Genomic DNA, 24337 nt, shown 5'->3' with positions numbered 1-24337 from the left:
CACTGCAAGAAAAGGTGCTCCCCAATGAATACAGTCCTTGATGTAAGAAGCCCTGGACAAGCGGGGGACCCACACAGATTTAGCATATCAGAGAGAGGATGAACTTTGTTTTGGGGAAAGAAGGTAACCAATCCTCCTGCTTTATAGAAGCAGATGAATCAAAAGCAGAAGTCAGGCTGTCCTTGCAGAGATTAGTGGGGGAGTAAGAAGCCAGCAGAGGTGTCGGGCGCTGCGCTGCAGAGAGAACGCACTCTGGCCCCTGTATGAAACGCAGCACTGCTTACTAGGGTGAGGGCTTGCCCTTTTATCTTCCTTGTTACCCCCAGTGCCTGCTTGCCATCCCATCATGCTTAGCAAGATTCCAGAGGTCTCTAATGAAAAACCTGAGCTTAGGATATTGAAATTGGTGTTTCTTTTACTCACATTGATTCTCTTCTATTCATTTCCCTCTAGGAAATTAAGAACATAAAAGAGAAGCAGAAAGGAGGAAACAGTATAATTTAAGATGCTGACCCCAAAGGAAACTCTGTTCTCTTGTTATTCCTCTACGGGGCTTCCTATCTCCCCTTCAAGGGGCAGCTGATGATGCAGTTCATTTGTTAAGTCTCTTGAACAGTCTAGAAAGGTTTTTCCATTAGAGACTCGATCCAGCTGGCCCCATTCATCAGTTTAGTGGTGGCGATCACATACTCTGTGCCTCCGTCTTCCAGCTGGGAGAGAAATCGCAGAGCGGCAATTTCAGCAAAGGTGACACCCCCGAGGAAAAATATCAGTGTGACTCTGTTTTCTCCCGGTTGCCCTAAAATGTAAACAGTTCAGACTTAAGAATTCTTATGATTGATGCTTTTTTCCCCACCCCTTAAAAAACTGCGTTATGGGGCGGAGAGGGGAAGCTTACTGTGTCTTGGGAGGAAGTCGAATGTGTCTTGGTCCAGACAGCACATCTAACACTCAGGACACAATTTTGACCTCAATGTTTTTTCTAACTACTGAGATCCTCAACTGAGAGGCCAAAAGCTGCTACTCCCAAGGGCACCATGGCTCTAGCTTAAGACAGCAGCTAACGTGGACTCTGATGCCTACTACTTGACAACTGTGTTTACAAAGCAACTGCCTAAGACGCCAGCGCCACCCATTGGCACCACCATGTTGCGTGGCTGTGGACCTACGTTTCTTCTGCAGCCCCGTGGGCAGCGGCTGCCGCTCCTCGAAGTGGGGCCCTGGAAGGATGCGCAGAACTTCCTCGATGCTCCGCCAGCCGGGCCGGGAGAGCAGCTGGGCCAGCCGCACACTGAGTGGGGCGTAGCCACTGTACACATAGGAGATGTCCGTGGGATTCTGTTCAATGAAGGAAAAGATGCCTTAGAACCACCTAACAGGCCTTTTGGGTGATCCAGAACCATCCATTTGCTCCAGCCCTGCTGGCAGTGCTGTATGCTTCTCTCCAGAGGAGAACGGTCCAAACACAAAGATACTGTGCACACAGCACCCCCTTATCCCTTCTCCACTTCCTGCAGTTTCTGTGACTTTGCCAGGAGTGAATTTGGGGTTTGGCCGGTGGAGGCACCACTCTGCAGAGAGGGCAGCAGTGTGTGCTCAGGGTTCGCACTGCCCTGGCCACCATCCTCTCTCCATGGAACAGGTGGGAGGCGGTTAGGTCCCTCAACCAGAGGCCTCTCCAGACAGCTCTTCTCCAAGTCCTGGAACAGGTTTCTGGAACAGCGCTCCCTCCTTGTCCTTAAGCCCAGGCTGGCAAGGGCCGCTCGAGGGACCCTACCCCGCCTGCATCATTATCAAACTCTCCTCAAACTTCCAGTGAGAGCCCTTCTGCCTCCCCAGGGCTCTGGAGGCCTCGCTCATGAGGGCACTACTTTTTAAAAAAACACTAGAAAGCAGCTTTCAGGGCCTCCCCGGTGGCGCAGCGGTTGAGCGCTGGGTTGCGAAACTGCGCGCGGCCTCTGCGGCGCCGGTTCAATCCCCGGCTGCTCCCTGGCCACAGGAGGAGGCTCCCACATGGCGCGCAGACCTCTCCTGCCGCCCGCTGCTCCCCTCAGCAGTGTACTTCGGTCCTTCTGCCTGCTCTGCTCCCCGCTCTGGCTCTGGTGAATTCTCTCACCCTCCCTCCCGCACTTCTGACTGTACCCAGTGCTTGTATAAACAAAAACAAGCAAACAAATAAATAAAGCATGCCTCTATAAAAAAAAAAAAAAAAAAGAAAGCAGCTTTCAGACCAGGCAGTAAGCCTCTGGCCAGCAGCTAAGCAGGCTGGAGGTGCTGGGGTGTGTCTTACTTGTTCATTGACATCGTCCATCCAGAGGCGTAAGGTTTTCCGGATTGTGGGGTAGTTGTTCCTTCCCCCTGTCTGTGGCCTCAGGAGGCCAGCCTTCTCCAGGTTGTGCAACGTCAGGATGTGCTCATAGCCATACGTCTGCAAGAGAGGTCATTGGGCCTTGATGTCAGCTCAGGAAAAGGATATCTGTGACTTTCAAAAAAAAAGCACTTCCAGTAAATTAACTGCTCTGTTCTTCGGGGCACGTGACCCAAGTGCGGGCAACAGGCAGGGCAGGTGGAGAAAGGCCTCCACAGCGCTCGCCGTCAGTTACCCTGCTGGTGGCTGCAGAGCAAGATTCAAAATGTTTCCTTTAAAGTCAGGATTTATGGACCCAACATAAATAGGCATCAAATGAGTTTATTTTTATATATGGGGTACACTTAGCTATTGAAGAAAAAGAATGTGGCAGACCTATATATCCTGATAAAAATATCTTCTGAATATATTCCCAAGGGCAAAAATGTACTAACAGAATACTAGCTACAGTAGGATTTTACTTCTATTTTTTAAATGTAGAACATAACAATGGCCAACACAAGTCATAGTTTCCACAAGGTGGGGGGGAGCACTGTATTTGTTCTATGTACCGTAACCCAGTCATCTTTATACTAACCCCCCAAGGTTATACTCTCCATTCTACAGAGAAGCTGACATAACTTGCCCAAGGTCACACAGCTAAGGAATAACAGGGCTGCGCCCTGGATACAGTCAGTCTTGCCCCAAAGTCCATGTATGCAAACACTCTGCTTATAATCGTCAGAGTCTCGAAGGAGGCCGATCAAACCACTGACATTGGTCCTCTGGGAAGGGGCGTAGGGGGGATCGGGGATGAGAATTGTTATGTGTGTGATTAAAAGACACAAAAATAACATGTAGTGAGCATTTTGTTTTAACAATAATGTACTTAACTGTGACTGTTAACAGCAAATACTGCCTGAGGCGTTTCAAGCAGAGGAGAGAATTTTTTAAATAACAGTGGGTTTTGCACTATCATAAAGTAACACAGCCTTAACTGAAGGAAGTGGGCTGGGGAACTGTGAGTCTGTGAAGAGTTCCCTTCCGCCAGCAGCACTGTCTGGGCCTGGACCCGGATCCAGGAGCCTGGTTTGGGGCTGGCTCTGCCACTTCCTAGCATAGTGACCTTGGGCAAGTCACACAAGCAAGGCTCAGCTTCTCACCAAAAAAGAAAAAAAAAAAAAGGGGGAAGATAAGCATGTCTAACTCACGGAAGGATTAAACAAATGAACTCTCATAAAGCTCTGCCAACAGAGCCTGGCGAGCAGTGAATGCTCAAGAAGCTCCATCACGCACACACAGTCAACACCAGCCCGCGCCCAGGACAAGCGCTCCAGGGGTGAAAATATCTAAATCACAGTGCAAAGAAGCAAAATTCCAAAATAGCAGCTTTGGAAATTTTTTTTTTCAAAGATGTTTTCTCTCCTGGCAAATGAGTAAAGATTCACGGACCTGGAGAATTTCCCTTTTGTAATAATCCAAAACCTTCTGTTTGAGTCCGCTGTTGCACACGGACTGCAGGCAAACGAGTCTCAGCACCTTGATCAGCGGGTGCTTCTGGGCAATGCAGTCCTCAATGTAACCGTTGACCTAGAAACAGAGCAGAACCATCACACTGGCTTGGGGGCTGCATGGAGGAGATGTGAGGGTGAACGGCTCCTTCTATTCTTCCCTCATTCTTTAGCCCCTCTCCGGAGGATCCTGTCCCACCCGACAGGCACCGAGTGCTGAGGAGCAGAGGCCAAGGGCCTGTCTGAACACACCTGCCTCTGTGGCAGCCTCCCGGGCTGCCTCATGTCTGGGGCCCGTGTGGCCCAGTCTACATCAGCAGCCACAGTCATTTCTCAGTGTAAAGTAACTGGAAGTTTTTTAGGAGATGGGAATTTCCATAAATTGAATAATGTGAAATTTATTAGTGGAGATGGCTATTTTAAAGGAATTATATGACTTATTTCCTCAGAGGGCAAATATTCTACTTTATCTATGGCAACACTTAAAGATCTTTAACTTCAGGGGCTGTATTCCTCCTCCTCTCCTGGGTGCCCTGCACAGGGGAATGTCCCAATATGTTACTTGATAAAACCTGCACTTTCACATTTTGCATTAAGGACAGTGAGGAAAGGCCTGGGAATCAAATCAACTGCTTTTCTAGCTATAATCTTACGATGTTTGCGAAACTGTCAGTTACCTGTTAGGAGAGTTTCATGTTCACATACCTTCTCTGTGTCCACACCAGTCATAAACTCCTGCTCCACTGTTAATTTATCAAAGAAGTCTTCAGAAGCTAAAATGTAACGAGCACAGTGGCAACTTAGAAACAAAATAAATGCTCATCTACTTGAGTGTTTTCACCTTCAGAGCACAACTATGAAAAAAGCCAGTGTTCATTCCAGGTGCTTAAAATTCTTTTCTGAGAACAATGGGAAACCCCATATGCCCCTGTGCCCCTAAAATACATCGAGACACAGCTGGCTACTGCACGCCTTGGCTCCCCTAAGGACGCCAACACAGACCTCAAGAATCAATGAAAACTGATTTCCAAGGATACGTCATCCTTATCAACCAGTTCTCACGGACTTCCCAGTCTATTAACATGAAAACCAGGGATGGACTTTTCTAGCAATGCTTACCTGAAAATCAAAGTATCCTTCCTGACACTGGCACCAACCTCTCACCTGGGTTTTAATGAGTAAGCTTGTCTTTGGTTTAATATACAATTTCTGAGCTCTTTCAAAATACTCCATGAACGCTCTATGCCAATTCTGCACAAAGTTTTCAAGGGAAAAACAGAAACAGAAATATCCCATCACCCTGATTAAATAACTCTTAACAGGGGGAAACCAGACTGAAATAATCACCCTCCTCCTTCAATGGTGAAAACTTAATGGAAGAATGTTTTCCCCTCATTGATATTCCAAATACCTTATCGGGTGTTTGCAGTATTTTAACAGTGAGGGGGGTAAATGAGTTAAGTACAAAGGAAACATTTCACTGCACAGACACGCGCTTAGTTAACATCCAGACCATAAACTCTCAACAAGAGCACATTTTCCCCAGCAGCCGCTGGTGCAGGGAAGGCGAGCCCAGGGGAGCGCGGACGGCAGGCCTGAGGTACTCACCGGTCACGTCCCTGATCAGCTCTGCGATGGAGGTGTGGTTTGCCAGGGAGCCCCTGGCTGCCTGCATGTGGGGTAACTGGGAAACGAACTGCTTGATCTCCCCGACCGTCTTGGCGTTGTGCCTTTCCTGAAACGAGAGCCCAGAGCCTCTCAGCTGGGAGAGGGGATCTTTCGGGTATTTTTTGATAGACAGTGTGCAGAGGACAAGCCCCGAAGAATTTTTATTTAACTTACCGATTCTCATTTTTGCTTATTATAAATGTGTCAGCGCTTTCCCCGTGTCCCTGACTCTGGGGTTACACCTTCCCGCCTCCATCGGTGCATAAGCCCCACTCTCCCCCCACAACCCCTCATGCCAATGCCCTTCCTTCCGCTGTCCCCCCACCGCCCATTACTTCCGGTAAACAGTTTTCTTTTCACTAGTCTAAGATCTGCTTTAGCTGAGCTTTGCCAGTCATGGTTTTTTTGGTTATTTATATTCCACAGATAAGTGAAACGCTCACATCTGCCTTTCCCTTCCTGACTTCACTGAGCACCATCACTGAGGCCCATCTACTTTGTCCCCAAAGGCACTAGTTGATCGTTTTTTAAACAACTGACTAGTATTCCATGGAGGAATTGTTTAATTTTGTTGTTTGTGTAATTTTTTATCCATGGAGCAACTTTTTAATTGTTTATTTTTATTGCAGAAACATCAGTTTATAACCCTGTCTTATCCATGAGGGGTGTAGGTGCTCCCTCTTTGTTACCACAGCATGCCCACCACCCAAACCCCCACAATCCTTACCTAGTCCACTGGGTCCCCTCCTCCTCACTCCCCAGCCCCCACGGGTCTTAGTTCTGCAGTCTGATTTCTGCGGCTTGTTTTGACTTAGTTTTATCTGTTCCTAAGATACTTTAAGTGCTCTGTTCTATGTACTGCTCAGAGGATGTTTAATTTAAATTAATGCACTAGAAAGACAGACTACAAGTGAGTCGGGCCACACCCAGCTTCAACACAGCAGAAAAGCAGACCAGGGGCTGGTCACGCCACAGCAGCCCTCTCCTCCTGGGCACCAGCTCACACTGTGACCAGCATCCCGGGGCACGGAGTGTCTGCAGGGTCAGCATTAAGAAAATCCAATTTTCTGAGTAAAAGACTAACAAGAAAACATTATGTAAGAAGGGAACATAAACAGGGCCATATTTTCTCTCTAATACAAAAAATCTCTTGTTCTCCACTGAACCCCGAGTGAAGGGAACTCTGCTTAGTGATCAGAAACTTTCCTTTGCAACATTTGATCATTTAGACCAAAACTAACTCCAGAAATACGGAACTCAATCCATGCAGCCCTGAGAAAGAGAAAACCTGGACATACATCCTCAGCGAAAGAGCAGTTTCCAGAAATTCTCTCAATCTGTTTCCAAAGGCTAAATATTCAGAGTTTGTCATTTTACTGAATTCCATGTTTCAAAGATGAGCTTAACCAAACACAAGCCAGTGCCCGGGCAAGAGGAGGCAGGAAAGTGATGATGAAGCCGCGGACTTGAATGCTCTGGGCTGCAGGGACCTCACTCTCATTATCACCAGCCCTCTCTGGGGGCCCCCCCGCCAGCGGCCTACTGGCTGCACTTGGAGCTTGCACGCAAGTGCCGCCCCATTCCAGCAGGTCTTTACTATTTATAGCGCAGCTGGTCTCTCTTAAATGAAGCAGAAAATAACTTAAAAGGGAAAACAAATGTTTATGATAAAAGCTTGCAAACTGCAAGCAGTATCCCCTCCCAAAAAGGGGGGGGATAAGAACTTAACAGAACCCCTTTTCTCACAGGCCTGGGGAAAAGGTAAAAAGAAACCCTGGGGTCCCCAAGAGCTGAACCTGCAGTTTCCTGGGATCAGAGAGCGGCAAACTCCGAAGCCCAGTTCATGGCCTGGCAAGGCTCTTGCTCTGCTCGCGCTGCGAACAATCTAGCCCAGGTGGGGCGGCGGGCAGATAACCAAGACGCTCACCTCGAAGGCTGCAGAGATCACTTTTGCCTTCTTGCTGAGCACCGAGCCCACCGCATTGAAGTTTTTATCCCGAATCTCAGCGTAGAGCTCCTCTGCGGAATTCAGCTGAAGCTTCTTGGCTTCTGTGGGAAGATCCTTACCCCCTTCGCCCTGCTTCTTAGGTGCAAACTTCTCGGGAGGTAACTTCACATAACCTGAATGGCAACAGAAGGGAGGGAGCGCCTGCTGCATCTGATGGCGGAGCGAGTCAGTGGCCAGGCACAGACAGCACTTTCCACCTCATGGGAGAGCGGAAGACAAAGGGCAGACAGCCCACCCAAGTCTTGATTTTTCCATGATCAAAGAACAGGGAGTGGTGATTCTTTTTTTCTTTTTTTTTAAGATTTATTTTATCCATTCATGCATACAAGAACTGGGGCACAGGACAGAGGCACAGTGGGTAAGAGGACTCACCAGAGACAGAGTGGGGAGTAGAACAGGCAAACCTACTGAGATACACTGCTGAGGGGAGCAGCAGGCGAGATAGGAGTCGTCTGCTGCGCCATGGGGGTCAGCTCCCTGGCCAGGGAAGGAAGCCTCGTCCAAGTGGCTGGCGACAGCTGACAGTGTTGAGACTTTAACCCCTGCACCACCAGAGAGGCCCAGTGATTCTTAACTATTAATATCCTGGTCCTAATGTCCCTGGGGTCCTATCTAAGTCACTACAGCCATGTCCAGTTCCCATACTTATTCAGTGATTGGGTCACTTCACTCAAAAACATTAACAGGGATCCCCTGCCCTCTGTGTACTTAGTTGTCCAGACTGTAGGTCACATCATTAATGGAGTATGCAGTTTAGTGGGTTGGTTGCAACTAGCATTAAACAAAAACAACTAAGACAGAATACAACAGAATGGAAAATGCCAGAACATATGACAGGAAGGAGGTAAAGTTGTTTTTGTTTTTTTTCCCCAAAGGAAACTTTGGTCCCAGGGCTTCCCTGGTGGTGCAAGGGGTTAAGCACCACACTATGAAGCAATCTGCAGCCTCTGCAGCACGAGTTCAAGACCCAGCTGGCCAGGGAGCAAACCACATGGGGTGGCATACCTCTCCTATCTCGTCTGCTGCTCCCCTCAGCAGTGTATTTAGTGTATTTCACTCAATCTGCCTGTTCTGCTCCCTGCTCTGTCTCTGGTGAATCCCCTCACACACACACACACCCCCCACCGCATCTCTGGCCTATACCCCAGCACTTGTATACATAAATAAATCAATCTTTAAAAAAAAAAAAAAAAGAAACTTTGGTCCCAGTTTTACCCACAAATACACATGCATGTATATATATGTCCTGGGGGTCATGATATAAATCTATCTTACTGTAGTCTGATGTCCAAAATGGCCTCAAAGCCACTGCCTGCTTCCAATTTTAGCTCACTCCCAGTTTTTGTGAATAAAGTTTTACTGACACACGGCCCAGTCTCTTTCTGAGTTGTCCATGGCTGCTTTCACATTACAATGGCAGAGGTGAGGAGACCCCAAAGGCACTGTGTGACTTGTGAAAGTCTATCATAATCCCTTCAGGCTTTTTACAGCACTTGCAGCCCTTCCTAGAATAAGCTTCCAAATTCCTTAGCCCTGGGCCCAATAATTCCCAAGTGGCCTTAACCCACCCTTTACACCTCTGCTCCTAAGGCCAGTGCAGTCACCCTTCCTGGCACCCCCACCCCCCACGGCCTCATGAACTACACGGGAGCTGGTGTCACCCTTTAGCAAAGCAGTGACCCCAAAACCCTGCATTAGAGAATGTGGAGAACGGTAACATGGATATATGAAAGAAAATGCTTTCCTAATCATAAAACCCCCAAACAACATCAAATGCCCAATATCAGGGGAGTGACCCTGCAAACAGTGCGGTATGGACTGCAGCGTTTCAGAATGCGGTTAGAATTATGCAGAGCTGGGAAAACGCTCGCGGAGTCAAAAAAAAAAAAAAAAAAAGGATCAAAACAATCTGCACAAGCTGATTCTATTGTTTGTCACCAAAAATAACTGCACAGAGAAAGATCACAAGGCAACCCCCCAAAATAGTAATATTGGCCGCTGGAAGGCCTGGGCCATTCGGAGCAGGGTAAGGTTCGAGGGATCGTGGTGGATCTACGTTTTCCTTCTTTATTTTCCCATTTTCTCTTAATTCATGTTTGATCTATGAAAATACTTGTTACAAAAAGGCTGTGAGTTTACACAAATTCCTTGTTTTCTCAAAGGAGCCCCACCTCTCACTGTCTTACACACCTACCCCAGGTCAACTCACAGATCACCTCCCTGGGTAACCTCAGAGCTCCCTCGAACCCCCACCCCCCAGAGTTTCCCGGAAGGAAGCACCAGGAGGGCAGCCTTTTCCCCACCACTACCTGGAGCACAGCATTCTCTTGAAATGAGTTCCTCTTCAATGAAAATGGAGTTTTTAAAAAAGTATTTAAAAAAGCCATCTTTTGGAACAAATAATAAAAACATAATAGTCTGCATAATCTCATATTTAAAGACCATGAAGAGTCTGTTTTGTGGAAAAAGCTCTTCATGACTGTCTGTATTTGCCTGGCTGTCCACTTCCCCTGAGTTATTCATTCATTCACTCATTCATTCATTCTTTTTTTTTTATTTATTTATTCATGCATACAAGAACTGGGGTACAGGCCAGATGCGCAGGAGGGTGAGAGGATCCACCAGAGACAGAGCAGGGAACAAGTAGACTGATGAAATACACTGCTGAGGGGAGCAGCGGGCAAGACAGGAGAGGTCTGCCGCGCCATGGGGAATTCTCGCCGGCCAGGATGGATCAAACCCACACTGCAGAGGCTGCGGACAGCTTCACAGTGCTGCGCTCAACCACCTGCGCCATCAGGGGAGGCCCTCACTCATTCATTCTTGTGGTAAAATACACATAACATAAAATTTACCACATCAACCATTTTACAGTGAACAAGTCAGGAGCATTTAGTAGATACAGACCCTGGTACAATCACAGCCAGTATCTGCTTCCAGAATTTTTCATTCCAGAGGAACCCCAGTACCCAACGAGCAGGCGCTCTCGTCCCTCTTCCCCTGCCCTGCTGGCCACCTGTTCCCCATCTCTCTGGATTTCAGGCGCACCCTTCTTAATGTCGCTTCCCTCACATGTTCCCTGCTCCCTGTGACGTAACTCGGGACAGCAAAGAGGCCAGAAACCGATACGAAGGAGGGAAGGAGGCCTGGAGCGGGCAGAGGAGTGGCGGGGCCTGTGCTGAGCTGGAAAGGGGCCCCTTAGAGGGGAGACAGGTCTCCCCCAGATGCAAGCTGCTGGGTGTGAATGTGGGCTTGGGTTGTCTTGATTCAGGTATTTTAAAAGATGGGGCATAAATCAGGATGATTATCTCAAATTTCAAATGCTGACAGAAAACACACACCATGGGGGCCAAACCAAACCAGACATGTTCATGACCTCTGACCTTCCCGCCAGCACCCCACCTCCACGTAGATACCACCTCTTTGGAAGTTTCCTGAACCGCAGCTGGGAGTATCTGCTCGCTAACCCTTGGCCTCTCCTCGCAGGGTCAGCCCTGTGACCTGAACCCCTGACCAGCCCTCGTGTGACCAAGCACAGCAGTTTGCTCAGACAGGGCTTTGTTCTGGCACCTGAGAGTCAGTATTTTGGTTTTTCAAATACTCTGAGTTACATGAAAAGGAAGCACCAGCTGAAAGGATATGTTTCTCGGACCCCCTCCCGGTAAAGGTGGATGTGAGTTTACTCACTGTTCTGAATGCCATAAATTTCATCGATGAGCCCCTCGTAGGTGAGCTGGGTGGCCAGAGGCGTCAATAAATCCACATTTCGATCGAGCAACAACAGGTTATCAAAAACAGGGAAAATTGAATTCTGGCTTCCTGTAAACTCCCTCTTCATCCTGACCATCATATTGGCCACTTGCTGGAAACAAAACAGTGGGTCAGGAGGGGCCCTCCTTCGAATTAGCAGATTTTAAAATTCAGCTAAAAACAGAAAGACGATTCATCAAAAAAGTAAAAGGCAAAATACCACGGGCACGCAGGACTGCCAAGACTCGGGCAGCCGCTCTCACCCAGCCTTGCCTCTCGGCAGCTCTGCCGGGGCTGCGTGCGCAGTGAAGAGCAAACACCGAACCGCTGCTCCCCGGGGCAAGCGGGACAGGGCTGGGGAGCCGGCACGGCCCACGTGCATCAGGAGCACCAGCTGGTGCTTTAGCTCTGCACTCCGGGGTCTTTGCAAACCACAAAATCACCAACGAGAAGAACAGAAATGCCAACATGGTGGCCCGAGGTAGTCACTGGCCCAGAGGGTTGGCTAAGGGGACATGTTCACTGCAAGAGGCTGAAAGGAGAGGCAGAGCGTCACTGCGCTTGGCTTTGCTGGAAGCAGCGCAATGGGCTTGTTTCTTTTGTAGCCCTAGGCAGGTGCACAAGACACGGTGTACGCAGACGTGGGGCACAGGTGCATTCCAGCAAGCAGGCACGTTCACAAGCACACATTTCATAAAGGAAGACGGGCCATAAATAGCTTCCTACTCCTCCGCCCCTAAGGCCCCAGGGTCCCCCCACCACCGGGGGCCTCCACATCTCTCACCCTGGCGCACTCTCCTTTCCCAAAGATCTGGGGGATCGTCCCGTACAGAGCTTGCAGGGTCATCAGCCCCTTGGCCGCGTGGTAGAGGCTCGTCTGGTCACTGTCCAAGTAGCACTCCTGCGAGGAAGGAGGGGGTCAGTGTCTAGGCACGGGCGGCCCAGTGTCCGCCAGTCCAGCACTGGGACTTGGCAGCAGGCAGGATGGTTTCCAAGCATTTCCCACTTTGCCAGGGAACCTGGACTCAAGTTCATTTTACAAAGTTGCTGTCCATCCATCCAGGCCACGAGGTGGAAGCAATTCTCATGGGGCTGAGCCTTCTGGAAGGAAGTGCCCAGCCCTCCAGCTTTCTAGCTTTTAGGCAATCAGTTCTAGAGTGAACCTCTGATTAAAAACGTCTCACAGGTAGGTGGGTTCTCTCACTCACTGTGATGTGTCCACTGGTGGAGGGGCATTTATGGGCTAACACCCGTACACCCACCTTTTCTCTGACCCCCAAAGTCCCAGATGACCGCCTGACAGCACACTTGCAGTTTTTAAGATTTATTTTAATTTTTATTTATGCATATAAGAGCTGGGGTGCAGGCTAGAGGTGTGAGAGATGAGAGGATTCACCAGAGACAAAGTGGGGAGCAGAACAGGCGGATCCACTGAAATACACTGCTGAGGGAAGCAGCGGGCGAAACAGGAGAGGTCTGCTGTGCCATGTGGGTCAGCATCCCGGCCGAGGATTGAACTCAGGCTGCAGTGAATGGCAATAGCTTGACAGTGCTGAGATTTTAACCCCTGCGCCACCAGGGAGGTCCCCATTTTGCAGTTTTTACTGAGGTGAGTGTATTTCCTTATACACTGATGGCCAATAAGGTCATTACACTTGAGAAATGAAAGGGGTTGCTGAACAATCTTCACAGTATGAACTCATTTTGGAAAATATAGTTTATACTTGATAAAATATGTAAGACGTTTTGTAAAACAGACAAAATTATACTTCTTTTGCATTGAAAAAGGGCAAAAGAAACAAAACAACCCCTGCACCACAGAGCCAGCTGGGAAATGAGGGGCCATATCAGTGAAAGCTCAGGCTCAGACAGCAGTGCCTCGACCTGGGCCACTGGGCCCGGGCCGCAGACGGCCTCCCAGTGCTGGTGGCCTCGCCTGCAGGAGGGAGTATGTTCTACAGCCGAGGGGTCAAGGAGACACAAGTGAAACAATTAATCCCAGCGGTAAGTGCTTAATACATGTCAGCTTTTACTATCTAGAACAGTTTGGCTGTTTTTTTCATTAGTGGTGGGGCAGGGAGGAAGGAGAGCTGTTTCCAGAAAGATACTGCAAGGAGTGTTTGGTCATTACTGAAAGGACTTTCAGATGGTTTTAACATCTCACTGAGAACAGCTCAAAATTAAGACACACTTTGTGGCAAAACTACTTAGAACTCCAAGCTCCCCTGTAGGGTAAGGCTAAAAATCAGGCTTTTCTGCCCTCCCGCCATCAGGATAGATGAGGGAACCCTTGATCCTGAATGCATGCCTGATGGCGGGTACCTGGAGTGGTTACACCTGTGCTAAGACTGTGCTTTTAAGGGCGGTGTCACGGGGACGCCAGAAGAAGCTGAAAGAGAAGAAGCCCAAAGCAGAAGCAGAGAACGCCAGAGAGCCCAGATAGAGTGAAGATTTGCTGGGGGCTGGGAGGACTGCCAGCCTCCCAGCCCCCCTGCCTGCCACGTACCCGCTGAACCCCAATAAAAACCTGCAAAACCACTGAGGACTCTGACTCCTCCTTTACCCGGTCTGCATGGGATCAGAAAACCTGCACTGTGTCCTGTTCCTGACCTTTACAATTGGCGTAAGTTGGCAAGATGATCCATGCAGACGGGTATTGGAGCCTTCCGAAGACTTAGAGGGACTAAGGAGTAACAGTGTTTGCCTGTGACGACGCTGGAGGCGCCATGGCGGCACAGAAGGTGGACACCGTCCGGGAGATGCGGGACGAGACCTCAGCTGGAGGAGGAGACAACCGAGAGGACCAGCCAATGACCCCTGAGTCAGCAAGAATCGTCGGAAGAGAGGACCACAATTCGGAGCTTGCCAGTGCTAATGCAGGGAGAGGCCAATGGACTTTGACTAATGGACTTGGACTGATGGACTTGGACTGACAATCCCGCCAGAAGGTGGAGGACCTTGGCAGGTTATGTTTTTTTTTTTTTGAGAATCTGGGGGTGGCCAGTAGGCCTTGGTGGCCAAAAGCAGCCTGTGTATGCCCAGCAGCCAGGCAGAGGAGAAAAGCCAACTGAGAAGGCAAAAGCTGGTGCTGATGCTAAGTTTGGGAAGCCCTGAGCAGCTGTTAAGCAGCCTAAGTATGCTAAAGACCTGTGAGTCTCATAAAATCACCTGTGGGAGATGCCCTGCTCGTTGTCGAGGGAGGGTGAGGAGCTGAGGAACCTGTCCTTGGGGGACGGGTGGGGAACGTGGCTTGGGGTGGAGCCCAAGCCGAATGTAGAGTTTGGATCCCCGACCCATGTGCTTGTGCAGTGGGTTGGCCTGAATGCAGGGGTCTGCGAGTCGCATGGGTGGCTATGAAGGCCGAGTGTTGGAGCGACTGCAGACAGAAACCCTGAGGGTTGGCGATTACCCCCAACAGAATAGAATCGCCAATCCCAGAGCAAGTGCATCCTGTGGGTGGATGCGGTATGTGGCTTGTAGCCGAGACTACAGCCAGAAAGCCTGATGGCTTCTGGTGTGATATAGTAGATGCTGTGAGTGGTTCCCCTCCCTTGTATGAGCAGTGCCTTCGGCAGCAGATGTGGTGGCTCATCTGCTGGTACCAATAATTGTCTTTTGCACTAGGTTGGGGCCCTGCCTGGACTTATTTGTGTTCTGTTGTATTTTGTTATATTGCGATGTATTTGCTTTTGTGGGCCATGGCTGCATTGTTTGTGTTTGCTAAGAAACAAAGTTGTGTATGTGTGGATTATATGGCAGAAAACCCTGAGGGGGTGGACTGTAGGGTAAGGCTAAAAATCAGGCTTTTCTGCCCTTCCACCATCAGGATAGATGAGGGAACCCTTGATCCTGAATGCATGCCTGATGGCGGGCACCTGAAGTGGGTCCACCTGTGCTAAGACCGTGCTTTTAAGGGCAGTGTCACGGGGACGCTAGAAGAAGCCGAAAGAGAAGCCCGAAGCAGAAGCAGAGAGCCCAGATAGAGTGAAGATTTGCTCGGGGCTGGGAGCCCAGCCCCCAGCCCCCCAGCATGCCACGTACCTGCTGAACCCCAATAAAAACCTGCAAAACCACTGAGGACTCTGACTCCTCCTTTACCTGGTCTGCATGGGATCAGAAAACCTGCACTGTGTCCTGTTCTTGACCTTTACACCCCCAAAATTTATATTTTGATTTTAAAAGTTGGATTACTACAGAAATCACCCTTCTGTAATTTGTCTTTTAAAAAAGATCGAAAATAGGGCCTCCCTGGTGGCGCAGCGGTTGAACTCTGGGTTGCGAAGCTGCCTGCAGCCTCTGCAGCACAGGTTCAATCCCCGGTTGCCGGGCGAGGGTCCCACATGTCGCTCAGACCTCTCCTGCCACCCACTGCTCCCCTCAGTGTCTGCCTGTTCTGCTCTCCACTCTGGTTCTGGTGAATTCTCTCACCCTCCCGTGCTTCTGACTGTACCCAGTGCTTAAATAAATAAAGAAATAAATCTTTAAAAAAAAAAAAAAGATCGAAAATAACAGATACTAAGCTTGGAATATTTTGCTCTGACATAACTGGCAGTGGGGTGATTAACTTGACTGACTCAATCTAGGCTCGAGTGAAGTGTGGCGATTTCCCCCTCCACAAATGAAGGTCTCAATGTATTCAGCATTGTTATCGCGCCCTCAACTGGGCAGAAAAACTCTAGTTCCCACATTCTGTAGGGCTCCAAGATGGAGAGGAGCATAATCATGTCCCCAAAGCACAGAAAGCTCTAGATATGCCTCCTGATGCTAAGAAATGCTGGGTTATGCTCATTGTTTAAAATGACATAAATAAGTAAAATACATTGCACCAGAAATCTGGGAGCTGACCCACATAGCACAGAAGACCTCTCCTGTCTCCCCGCTGCTCTCCCCAGAAGTGCATTTCAGTAGACCCGCCTGTTCTGCACCCCACTGTCTCTGGTGAATCCTCTCACCCCCATCCCCACACCTCTGGCCTGCACCCCAGTTCTCCTACGCAAAAATGAATAAATAAAAATCTTAAAAAAAAAAATCCTGGGTGAATTTAACATTAAGTAGAACTCTTGGCTTTACCATCCCCGCAAAATCCTTAATTTCTAAGCAGAATCTTAAGGGAACATATAAAGCCAAGGGCATGAAATTCTCAGTGGAAAGTACTTTTGTTCTTTTCTGCAAATCATTGGTTAAATGAAGGAAATCTCTCCTCTGGGTAGGTTCTGTCAAGCTTTCCTCAGCTGCTACCGATTCACATTAATTACACGATGTAAATTAATTACACGCGGCCACACCATTTGTGAGCTAATAGAAAATACATATTGGTCCCAGCACCAGGTCCTGGCACAGGGTTCCGGGAACCTTCTACGTGGCTATGCGGTGAAAGTCCCAGGTGCATCTTTTGTTTCAATTCAGGTATCCTGGGTGGGGGCTGGTCCCCGGGAAGAGAAGCTTGGAATGTTTTTTTGTTTTAAAGATTTATGCATACAAGAACTGGGGTACAGGTCAGAGGTGCGGGGGTGAGAAGATTCACCAGAGACAGAGTGGGGAGCAGAACAGGCGGATCTACTGAAATACACTGCTGAGGGGAGCAGCAGGCAGCAGGAGAGGTCTGCGCACCATGTGGGACCCTCCTCCGGTGGCCGGGGAGCAGCCAGGGATCGAACCAGCGCCGCAGAGGCCGCGGGCAGCTTCGCAACCCAGCGCTCAACTGCTGCGCCACCGGGAAGGCCCCATAGGTTGCATCTTAACCCCTTGCACCACCAGGGAGGCCTGAGAAGCTGGCAATCTTCAACCCCATCCCCCATCCTAGAGAGGGGCTGGAAATGGAGTTAATGATCAATCACACCCATGTGCGGAAGCCTCTATAAACCCCAACAGCATGGAACTTGGAGAGCGCCCAGGCTGGCGAGCATACCCACACTGGGAGAGTGACCCCCACTGGGTATGTGATGCACCCCAACTTTGCAGGGACAGAAGCTGACCTGTCTGTCCCTTGTCACATCCTTTAATAAAATGGTAAATGTCACAAGGTGTGGCCCTGAGTTTTCCGTGAGCCCCATTAGCAAGTTACTAGAATGTGGGAGGTCACTGTGGGAACCTCTGACCTATAACCAACTCATCAGAAGCACAGGGGTCTGGAGAGAGTGGCAGGGGACAGTCTTTACCTTTCACTCTCTATCCTTCCTTATGCAAAGAAATGAACCTTATGCAAGGTTTTTGCAAAATGCTTTCAAATTGGTTCTTTAAAAATACATATTCGTTAAGAGAAAGATGGCAAATAAAGCAAATACATAAAATCACATTTGCAAAACCCCTATTGGAACTGGAGAACAAAGTCTGCACATTCACAGGAAGGAGCTGGGGTGGGGGCACTGCTGGGACAGCTGGCACGCGGGGAAAATACACTACGTTCCCACTTCCCAGCATGTACTACCCCCCTTCCCTGACCACCCCTGCCCCCCCCACACACACACTCCCCTCACACTAGATTAAAGACCTGAGTATGAGAAGCGAAACTTCAAAACTCTGGAAGAAAATAAAAATTTTCTATTTCGGGATTCATGAAGATTCAAACTGAAAGAAAAAAGTAATACCTCACATCTCCCAATTTCAAAGCTTAGTATAAAGCTACAGTACCCAAGACAGTGACCGGCGAGAAGGCCTGAGCCACTGGTCAGCAGGGCAGAATCGAGACACTAGAAACACATATTTATGGACAACAGGTTCTGGACAAGGGTATCAAGACAACTCAGTGAGGAAACTCGGGTCTTTCAGCAGATGATGCTGGAACAAGTAGATAAAAACCACCTGCAAAAGAAAGAAGTCAGACTACCTCACATCAGATAAAAATGAACTGAAAATGGGGCAGAGACTTAAATGTGACACTGCGACCATAAGTCTTTTTGAAGAAAATATAAGGGTAAATTTGTGACCTCAGGGGTAGCAATTTCTTAGATTGGACACCAAAAGCATAAGCAATACGAGAAAAGCAAAGGTAAATGGCACCTCATCAAAATGAAAAGCTTTCGTACAACAGATGCCACTTGCACTAGGAGAGCAAAGAACCCACAGAAAGGGAGAAAATACTTGCAAATCATATACTGGGTCGGGACTTGAATCCAGAATATCTGGAGAATTCTCACAACTCTTATGATAGAAAGATAAGAACCACAATTTTAAACAAGTGCCATGGATATGAGTAGACATTTTTAGAGGAAGACAAAGGTGGCCAACAGGTTCATGAAAAGACGATAGACAGCACTGAGTCATTACAGAAACGCAAATCAAAACCAAATGAGATAGGGCCTCCCCAGTGGCACAGTGGTTGAGCGCTGGGTTGCGAAGCTGCCCGCGGCCTCCGCGGCGCAGGTTCGATCCCCGGCTGCTCCCCGGCCACCAGAGGAGGGTCCCACATGGCGCGCAGACCTCTCCTGCCGCCCGCTGCTCCCCTCAGCAGTGGACTTCGGTCCTTCTGCCTGCTCTGCTCCCTGCTCTGGCTCTGGTGAATTCTCTCACCCTCCCGCGCTTCTGATTGTACCCAGTGCATGTATAAACAAAACAAAAAAACCCAAAAACAAATAAATGAATAAAACATGCCTCTATTAAAAAAAAAATGAGATAATGCTTCACTGTCATGACAGTAGGGAAATTAAAAAAGACAGACGATAGTAAGTGTCGATGATGAGGTGAGCTTGGAACCCTCAGACACTGCTAGTGGGAGTATAAAATGGTAGAGTCGCCTTGGAAAACAGTCAGTTCCTCAAAATGTTAGAGTTTAACCGTATGACCCAGCAATTCTACTTGTAGGCCCATCCAAGATAAAGGAAAACATCCATCCACACAAAAACATGTATGAATGTCCACAGCATGGTGAGTGTCGCAAAGGGCAAAGTCATCAGTTGTCCCTCATAGAATGAAAAAACAGAACACGGGGGCAGCACTACAGTGGAATATTACTTGGCCGTAAAAATGAATGAAGCACCAAACCCTGCTATGACATGGGTGAGTCATAAAAACATCCCACTCAGAAAGAGGCCAGACACAAAAGACCCCCTTTCTATGAGTCCAGGAAATGCCCAGTATGGTCAAGTCTACCCAGACTGTAATGACTGCTGGCAGCCAGTGGCTAGGAGGAGGGATAGGGAGTGAATCCTAAAGGGCATGGTCTATTGGGGGATGAGAAAAATGTTCCAGAATTAGATGGTGGTGATAGTTACATGACTGAATAAAACCACTAAATTGCACACTGATGTAATGAGGTGAATTTTATGGTTTGTGATTATCTATCAGTAAAACTATGATTTAAAAATTAACTACTGTATAGTGGAAAAGACCTACATGTTAAAAGATATCTCATCAAGTTTGGGCATCCCTGGTGGCACTGGGGTTTCGTCTCAGAGCTAACAGCTACAGCCAGCCACTGTGGCATGAGTTCGATCCCTGCCAGGGAGCTGACCCACACGATACAGAAGACCTCTCCTGTCTCGCCCACTGCTCCCCTCAGCAATGATGTGCCTGTTTTGCCTCCCACTCTGGTGAATCCTCTCACCCCCTGCACCTCTGGCCCACACCCCAGTTCTTGTATGCATAAGTAAATAAAAATAAATCTAAAGACAAAAAAGATAACATCAAATTAAAAGATAAAGACTAACCAGGCTGGGAGAAGATACCTGCAACTTTGGTAACCCACAGTGGTTAATTACCACAAAGCATTCTTCAAAAATCAAAAAAAAAAAAAAAGGGCAAAGAAATAAACGAGCCATGTTGAAGAGAAAAACGATACACGTCAGTAAGCCCACACGATGAGCTTCAGCTTCCCAGTAACCACGGAAACACAAGTTTGAACACTGACACTATCACATGTATCCATTTGGCAAAAATTCATCTAACACTAGAAGAGAAAGTGCCAGACTTACTTTGAAAGCACCCTCTGATTCCATGGACAGGAGGTCCCCGTCAAATGGAATGAGGTCAAGGCTGTACTCCTCTCTGTGAATGAAGGATCCCAAAACGCCCAGGTCCTTCAGTCGCTGTTCGCACAACAAGCTCCGTCGTGGCACAAACAAAATGTGGAAATCTCTTGCTGGGCCACGTCGATCTTCACTGCAAAAGAGGGGCCATTTGCTGGGTTATGGGGTCCTGCAAGCCACAGATGGACTGCTCAATTTATTCCCAGAGCCCAGCCCACTGCCTGGCACACAACAGGCACTAAATAAAAGCTGGTTAGATAAACATACCGACTTCCAGACCCAAATAAGCTCTGTTACTATCTTTTTTTCTTCCCCTGATAGGAAAGCAGTCAGTATTTTGTGGTGCATTTTTTAGGTTTCTCTGCAGCCATTTATGAAGCATTAAAAGCTTTGGGTTTACTAAAACAGGATGTCTGTGTCTATCTGAAAATAGTTCTTTAACTAGATCAATGCAGTGACACAAAGTCCTCTATGAAAACGAAAGCTCACCTCCACCTCTAGTTTCCTTGACAGTGGACACCCCCAACATGCTTTTAAGCTTTTAGGGGTGACATCGATCAACGTCCCAAGGAGTGCAGCGCCTGGAGCACTTCCTCTATGGACTGAAGCTGTATTAAATTTGAATCAGCTTTTATTTATTTTGCTTACAAAATTCCAGCACACTATAATCAATACACTGAAAAATAAGCAGCAGAGGTTTTTCTTTTCTCTCTGCTGTTACTGATGCAGGGCTAAACTTTTTTTTTTTTTTTTTTAATTTTCTAGAGGCATGTCTTATTTATTTATTATTTGTTTGTTTTATACAAGCACTGGGTACAGTCAGAAGCGCGGGAGGGTGAGAGAATTCACCAGAGCCAGAGCGGGGAGCAGAGCAGGCAGAAGGACCGAAGGACACTGCTGAGGGACACTGCTGAGGGGAGCAGCGGGCGGCAGGAGAGGTCTGCTCGCCATGTGGGACCCTCCTCCGGTGGCCGGGGAGCAGGCGGGGATCGAACCGGCTGCAGAGGCTGCAGGCAGCTTCGCAACCCAGCGCTCAACCGCTGCGCCACCGGGGAGGCCCAGGGCTAAACTTTTAACTATCCTAAAGGAATGGGTTACATGACGACTCCCCCCTTTCAAGCTGTTTGAAGATCTTCACAAATTCCCCATTCTCTTGCCCCCGTCTTCCAAAGGCCACCTTCCAAAAGGCCTGGAGAGAAGGCATTGCAGTAAGGAGCTCGGAACGTTAAACCTTTAGACAGCCCAACCGCATTTGGACCAACCATAAGCTCTGAGAGATACCTGAGCACATTTTCAGCAATTATATCCATCAATTCTAGCCTGGGTCTGACAAAAAAAATAATGTTCTTGACATCAGCTGCTGGCAAACGACTTCCTTTAAGTGTGAACATTTTTTCCACTTCATGTTCCTAGGGAAACACACAAAAGGTTAACAAAGCCCCTAAAACTTATCTATCCCATATAGGTCTCCTGCCAGCACCAGTCCAGTAACATGACCACTCTCAGACAACCTAAGTTCCCAGTCGAATAAATCCACATTAGTAACTTAGCATCAATTTAGATTCCCCAACACCAGGTGTGTATGGGGCAGTTTTAGTATGAGGCCACTGCTACTGCATCAGAATTGAAAAGGCTCTCACACAACGAGTTACCATAGACACATGCCAGCAATTCCCCCGGAATGAGATGAATGCAGAATCACCTGCCAAAGGACCGGCGTATACAAAATGCTATCATGTGCGCTAATAGTATGTTTATAAACATCAGACAGTTTTGCAAGGCCATTGCTCAAGAGGAACTGCAAAACCCCGTTATCGCTGAAGTACAGAATTATTATTCCCTGAACAAAGCCTGGGTAGCTTATTTACCTTCAGTAGAGAATACTGTGCGATCAGGCCAAATGGTCCTGTGAGGTACTCATCCCAAACTATCGCCTACAGAGGGGAGAGACATTTCCATTTAACAGCTGATAATACACATTTCAACAATAGCAACAGAAATCAGAAGGTGTACATAGGAGGGATACTGGCTTCAAACTCTGAATTAAGAAATTTTTTGTACTGATTTTGATTGCATTCATATCCTATGGGTCTAAAGAAAAATAGCATCAAGGGCAAGTGATGAAGATGAGGAACTACAATTTGCTGTGTAACTGTGTCATGGTGTGATAACACTGAACCATAAGGAAATTGCCAATGGCAATCATCAACCTAGTATCGCATATGTAAGTTTCATATAATCCAATTCTTAAAATGAAAATCTCTTAGACAGCTATCACATCTCCTATTTTGACAGAAGAAAGTTTTAAAGTAACAGTCCAAGATCATACAGGGGAATGTGGGTGTTACTTGTGGAGTAAGGAGTCAGGACTCCAGCCCTAGACTTAAATGACAGTTGCTCTGGGCCCCATGAACATTTCCACTGCTAACCTCCAACTCCTTTCTTTTTCTTTCCTTTTTTAGTGGAAATTTTTAGAGTTAACTGTTGATTAACATTCATTTGTAGGAGGGATTACAGAGAGCCATTGTACATTTGTTCCCCCATGGCACCATTTTCCAAAAAACCATATAGGACAATGTTAGACCCAGCATCTTGAATGGATGCAATCTATGATCTTTAGAGTTCAGCATCATTTCTTGAGTTTGAACTGGGCACCTAGATCACTTGCTTATCTTCTTTCACAGGCTGCTGGCACCCACTCTATATCTTAGGGTTCTATTCTTTCTAAGACTTATCCCTGAATTTTCCCAGTGCTCCTTTTTCTCTTCAGAGTTGTACTGCTAGTAACTTAGGGGGACTGATAAATCCTAAGGGAAACGGGGAGAGGTACCACCACTCAAAAGAAATCCTAAAAAGTCCCTGACCTATAGTTTCTGACCACATGGTGGGCTGGTTGACAGGTGACACAATTCTACCTCAGGAAGGTTAAGAGAAACCCTCCAATAATAAGAACTCTCAGAATCCGTGTGAAGTTGAAAGATGTCGGTGCTTCAGACTTTTGAGTGCGACACGAATGATCACTGTAATGAACAGGCCCTGGACCATCTACATCCGTGGGCCGGGATCTCGCCATGCCTCTCGGCGTCTCGGGGGGGGGCACCTGATCTGCCCCTCTGAGGATGAAGAGCATCTGGCACACACAGGCTCAAGGGATGTCACGGTGGCCTTTTTTGCTGCCACAGACGGCAGGCGGCCCCGGGACTGTGTGCCCCAAGCGCCCCACCTCCCGGCTCCCGCCTGCTCGGCTCTTTGAAAACTCGTGGGGACCTCGTACCCGGGGGTGCAAGCGGTCAGGACCGGACTAGGCCGGGACGGGGGTGTCACCGCAAACTGCCCCTCACCTTGCTCCCCGCGCACTTGTCCAGGAACTCGCGCAGCTCGCGGCGCACCGCCTCGCGCAGCACGTTCAGGTTCACTCGCCCGTAAGACAGGTGCGCGGCCATCTTGCCCGGCCGCCCCTTTTTGCCCCCAACCTAAACGCGTCCGCTCGCCCCGGCGCGAGGCCCAGGGACGGAGTCACGTGAGCGCGCGTCCACGTGACGCGGGGCGCCAACCCGGAAGCCGGGCTCAACTGGCGTCGCAGCGCTCTCTTCCGGCGGGGCCGCGCCCGGCTCCGCCCGCTGGTTCCGTGGCCGCCGCACCCTCCGCGCCAGCGGGCCCGCGGGTTCCCGGCCCTCCCCGCCGAGGGCTGAGGCCAAAGACCCCGCCTGGAGCTCCCTGGCTCCGATTAAAAGATCTCCACATCTTTCTTTCTACAAACTTTTTTTCCTTTGTAAGACAGGAGTGGCAGCTGTCCTGCCCACTTGAGTCTGCAGGGGCCTCCCTTTTGCTCATTTTCCTAATAAACCTGTCTTTTAAAATAACTCTCAACCTTCCTGGCCACAGGTGTCCTCGCTGTGAAATGAGGCTTGCGGGGCGCTTGAAGGGCGAGGTTTTAAGTCATAGCAATCAAAAGAGCTTCCGCTTTGCAGGAATTCAGGCTCTTTGTGGGCTAAGATTTACCAAAATAAGGGACCGAGGGACCGTGATGTTACTTGCTTGACTCGTCCCAGATTTTTACTGCAATCTGGTATTTCACACAAACACCATC

The 24337-nt window shown here is 48.5% G+C and overlaps 1 protein-coding gene across 5 annotated transcripts; it reads right to left on the bottom strand.

Moving 5' to 3' along the window:
• Positions 1-617: 617 nt before the first annotated feature.
• Positions 618-23690, bottom strand: VPS33A (VPS33A core subunit of CORVET and HOPS complexes; the record flags this gene model as incomplete). 5 transcript variants are annotated; one of them, XM_084253686.1, is made up of 13 exons in its annotated part: positions 618-799; positions 1170-1338; positions 2291-2428; positions 3800-3937; positions 4564-4631; positions 5467-5593; positions 7454-7647; positions 11222-11435; positions 12060-12185; positions 20194-20380; positions 21529-21656; positions 22116-22181; positions 23589-23690. In XM_084253686.1, 13 exons carry the CDS (start codon positions 23688-23690, stop codon positions 618-620), a joined length of 1839 nt encoding a protein of 612 aa, XP_084109812.1. The 5 variants fall into 5 exon arrangements, with proteins under 5 accessions (XP_084109812.1, XP_084109813.1, XP_084109814.1 ...); XM_084253687.1 differs by having other exon boundaries at positions 2291-2439; positions 3796-3937; positions 11222-11396; positions 12069-12185; XM_084253688.1 differs by having other exon boundaries at positions 11222-11396; positions 12069-12185.
• Between the last annotated feature and the right edge of the window lie 647 nt (positions 23691-24337).

Source organism: Talpa europaea, assembly GCF_964194135.1.
Source record: "Talpa europaea genome assembly, chromosome: 14".
NCBI classification, from domain to species: domain Eukaryota; kingdom Metazoa; phylum Chordata; class Mammalia; order Eulipotyphla; family Talpidae; genus Talpa; species Talpa europaea.
This window is presented reverse-complemented; position numbering and strand designations above follow the sequence as displayed.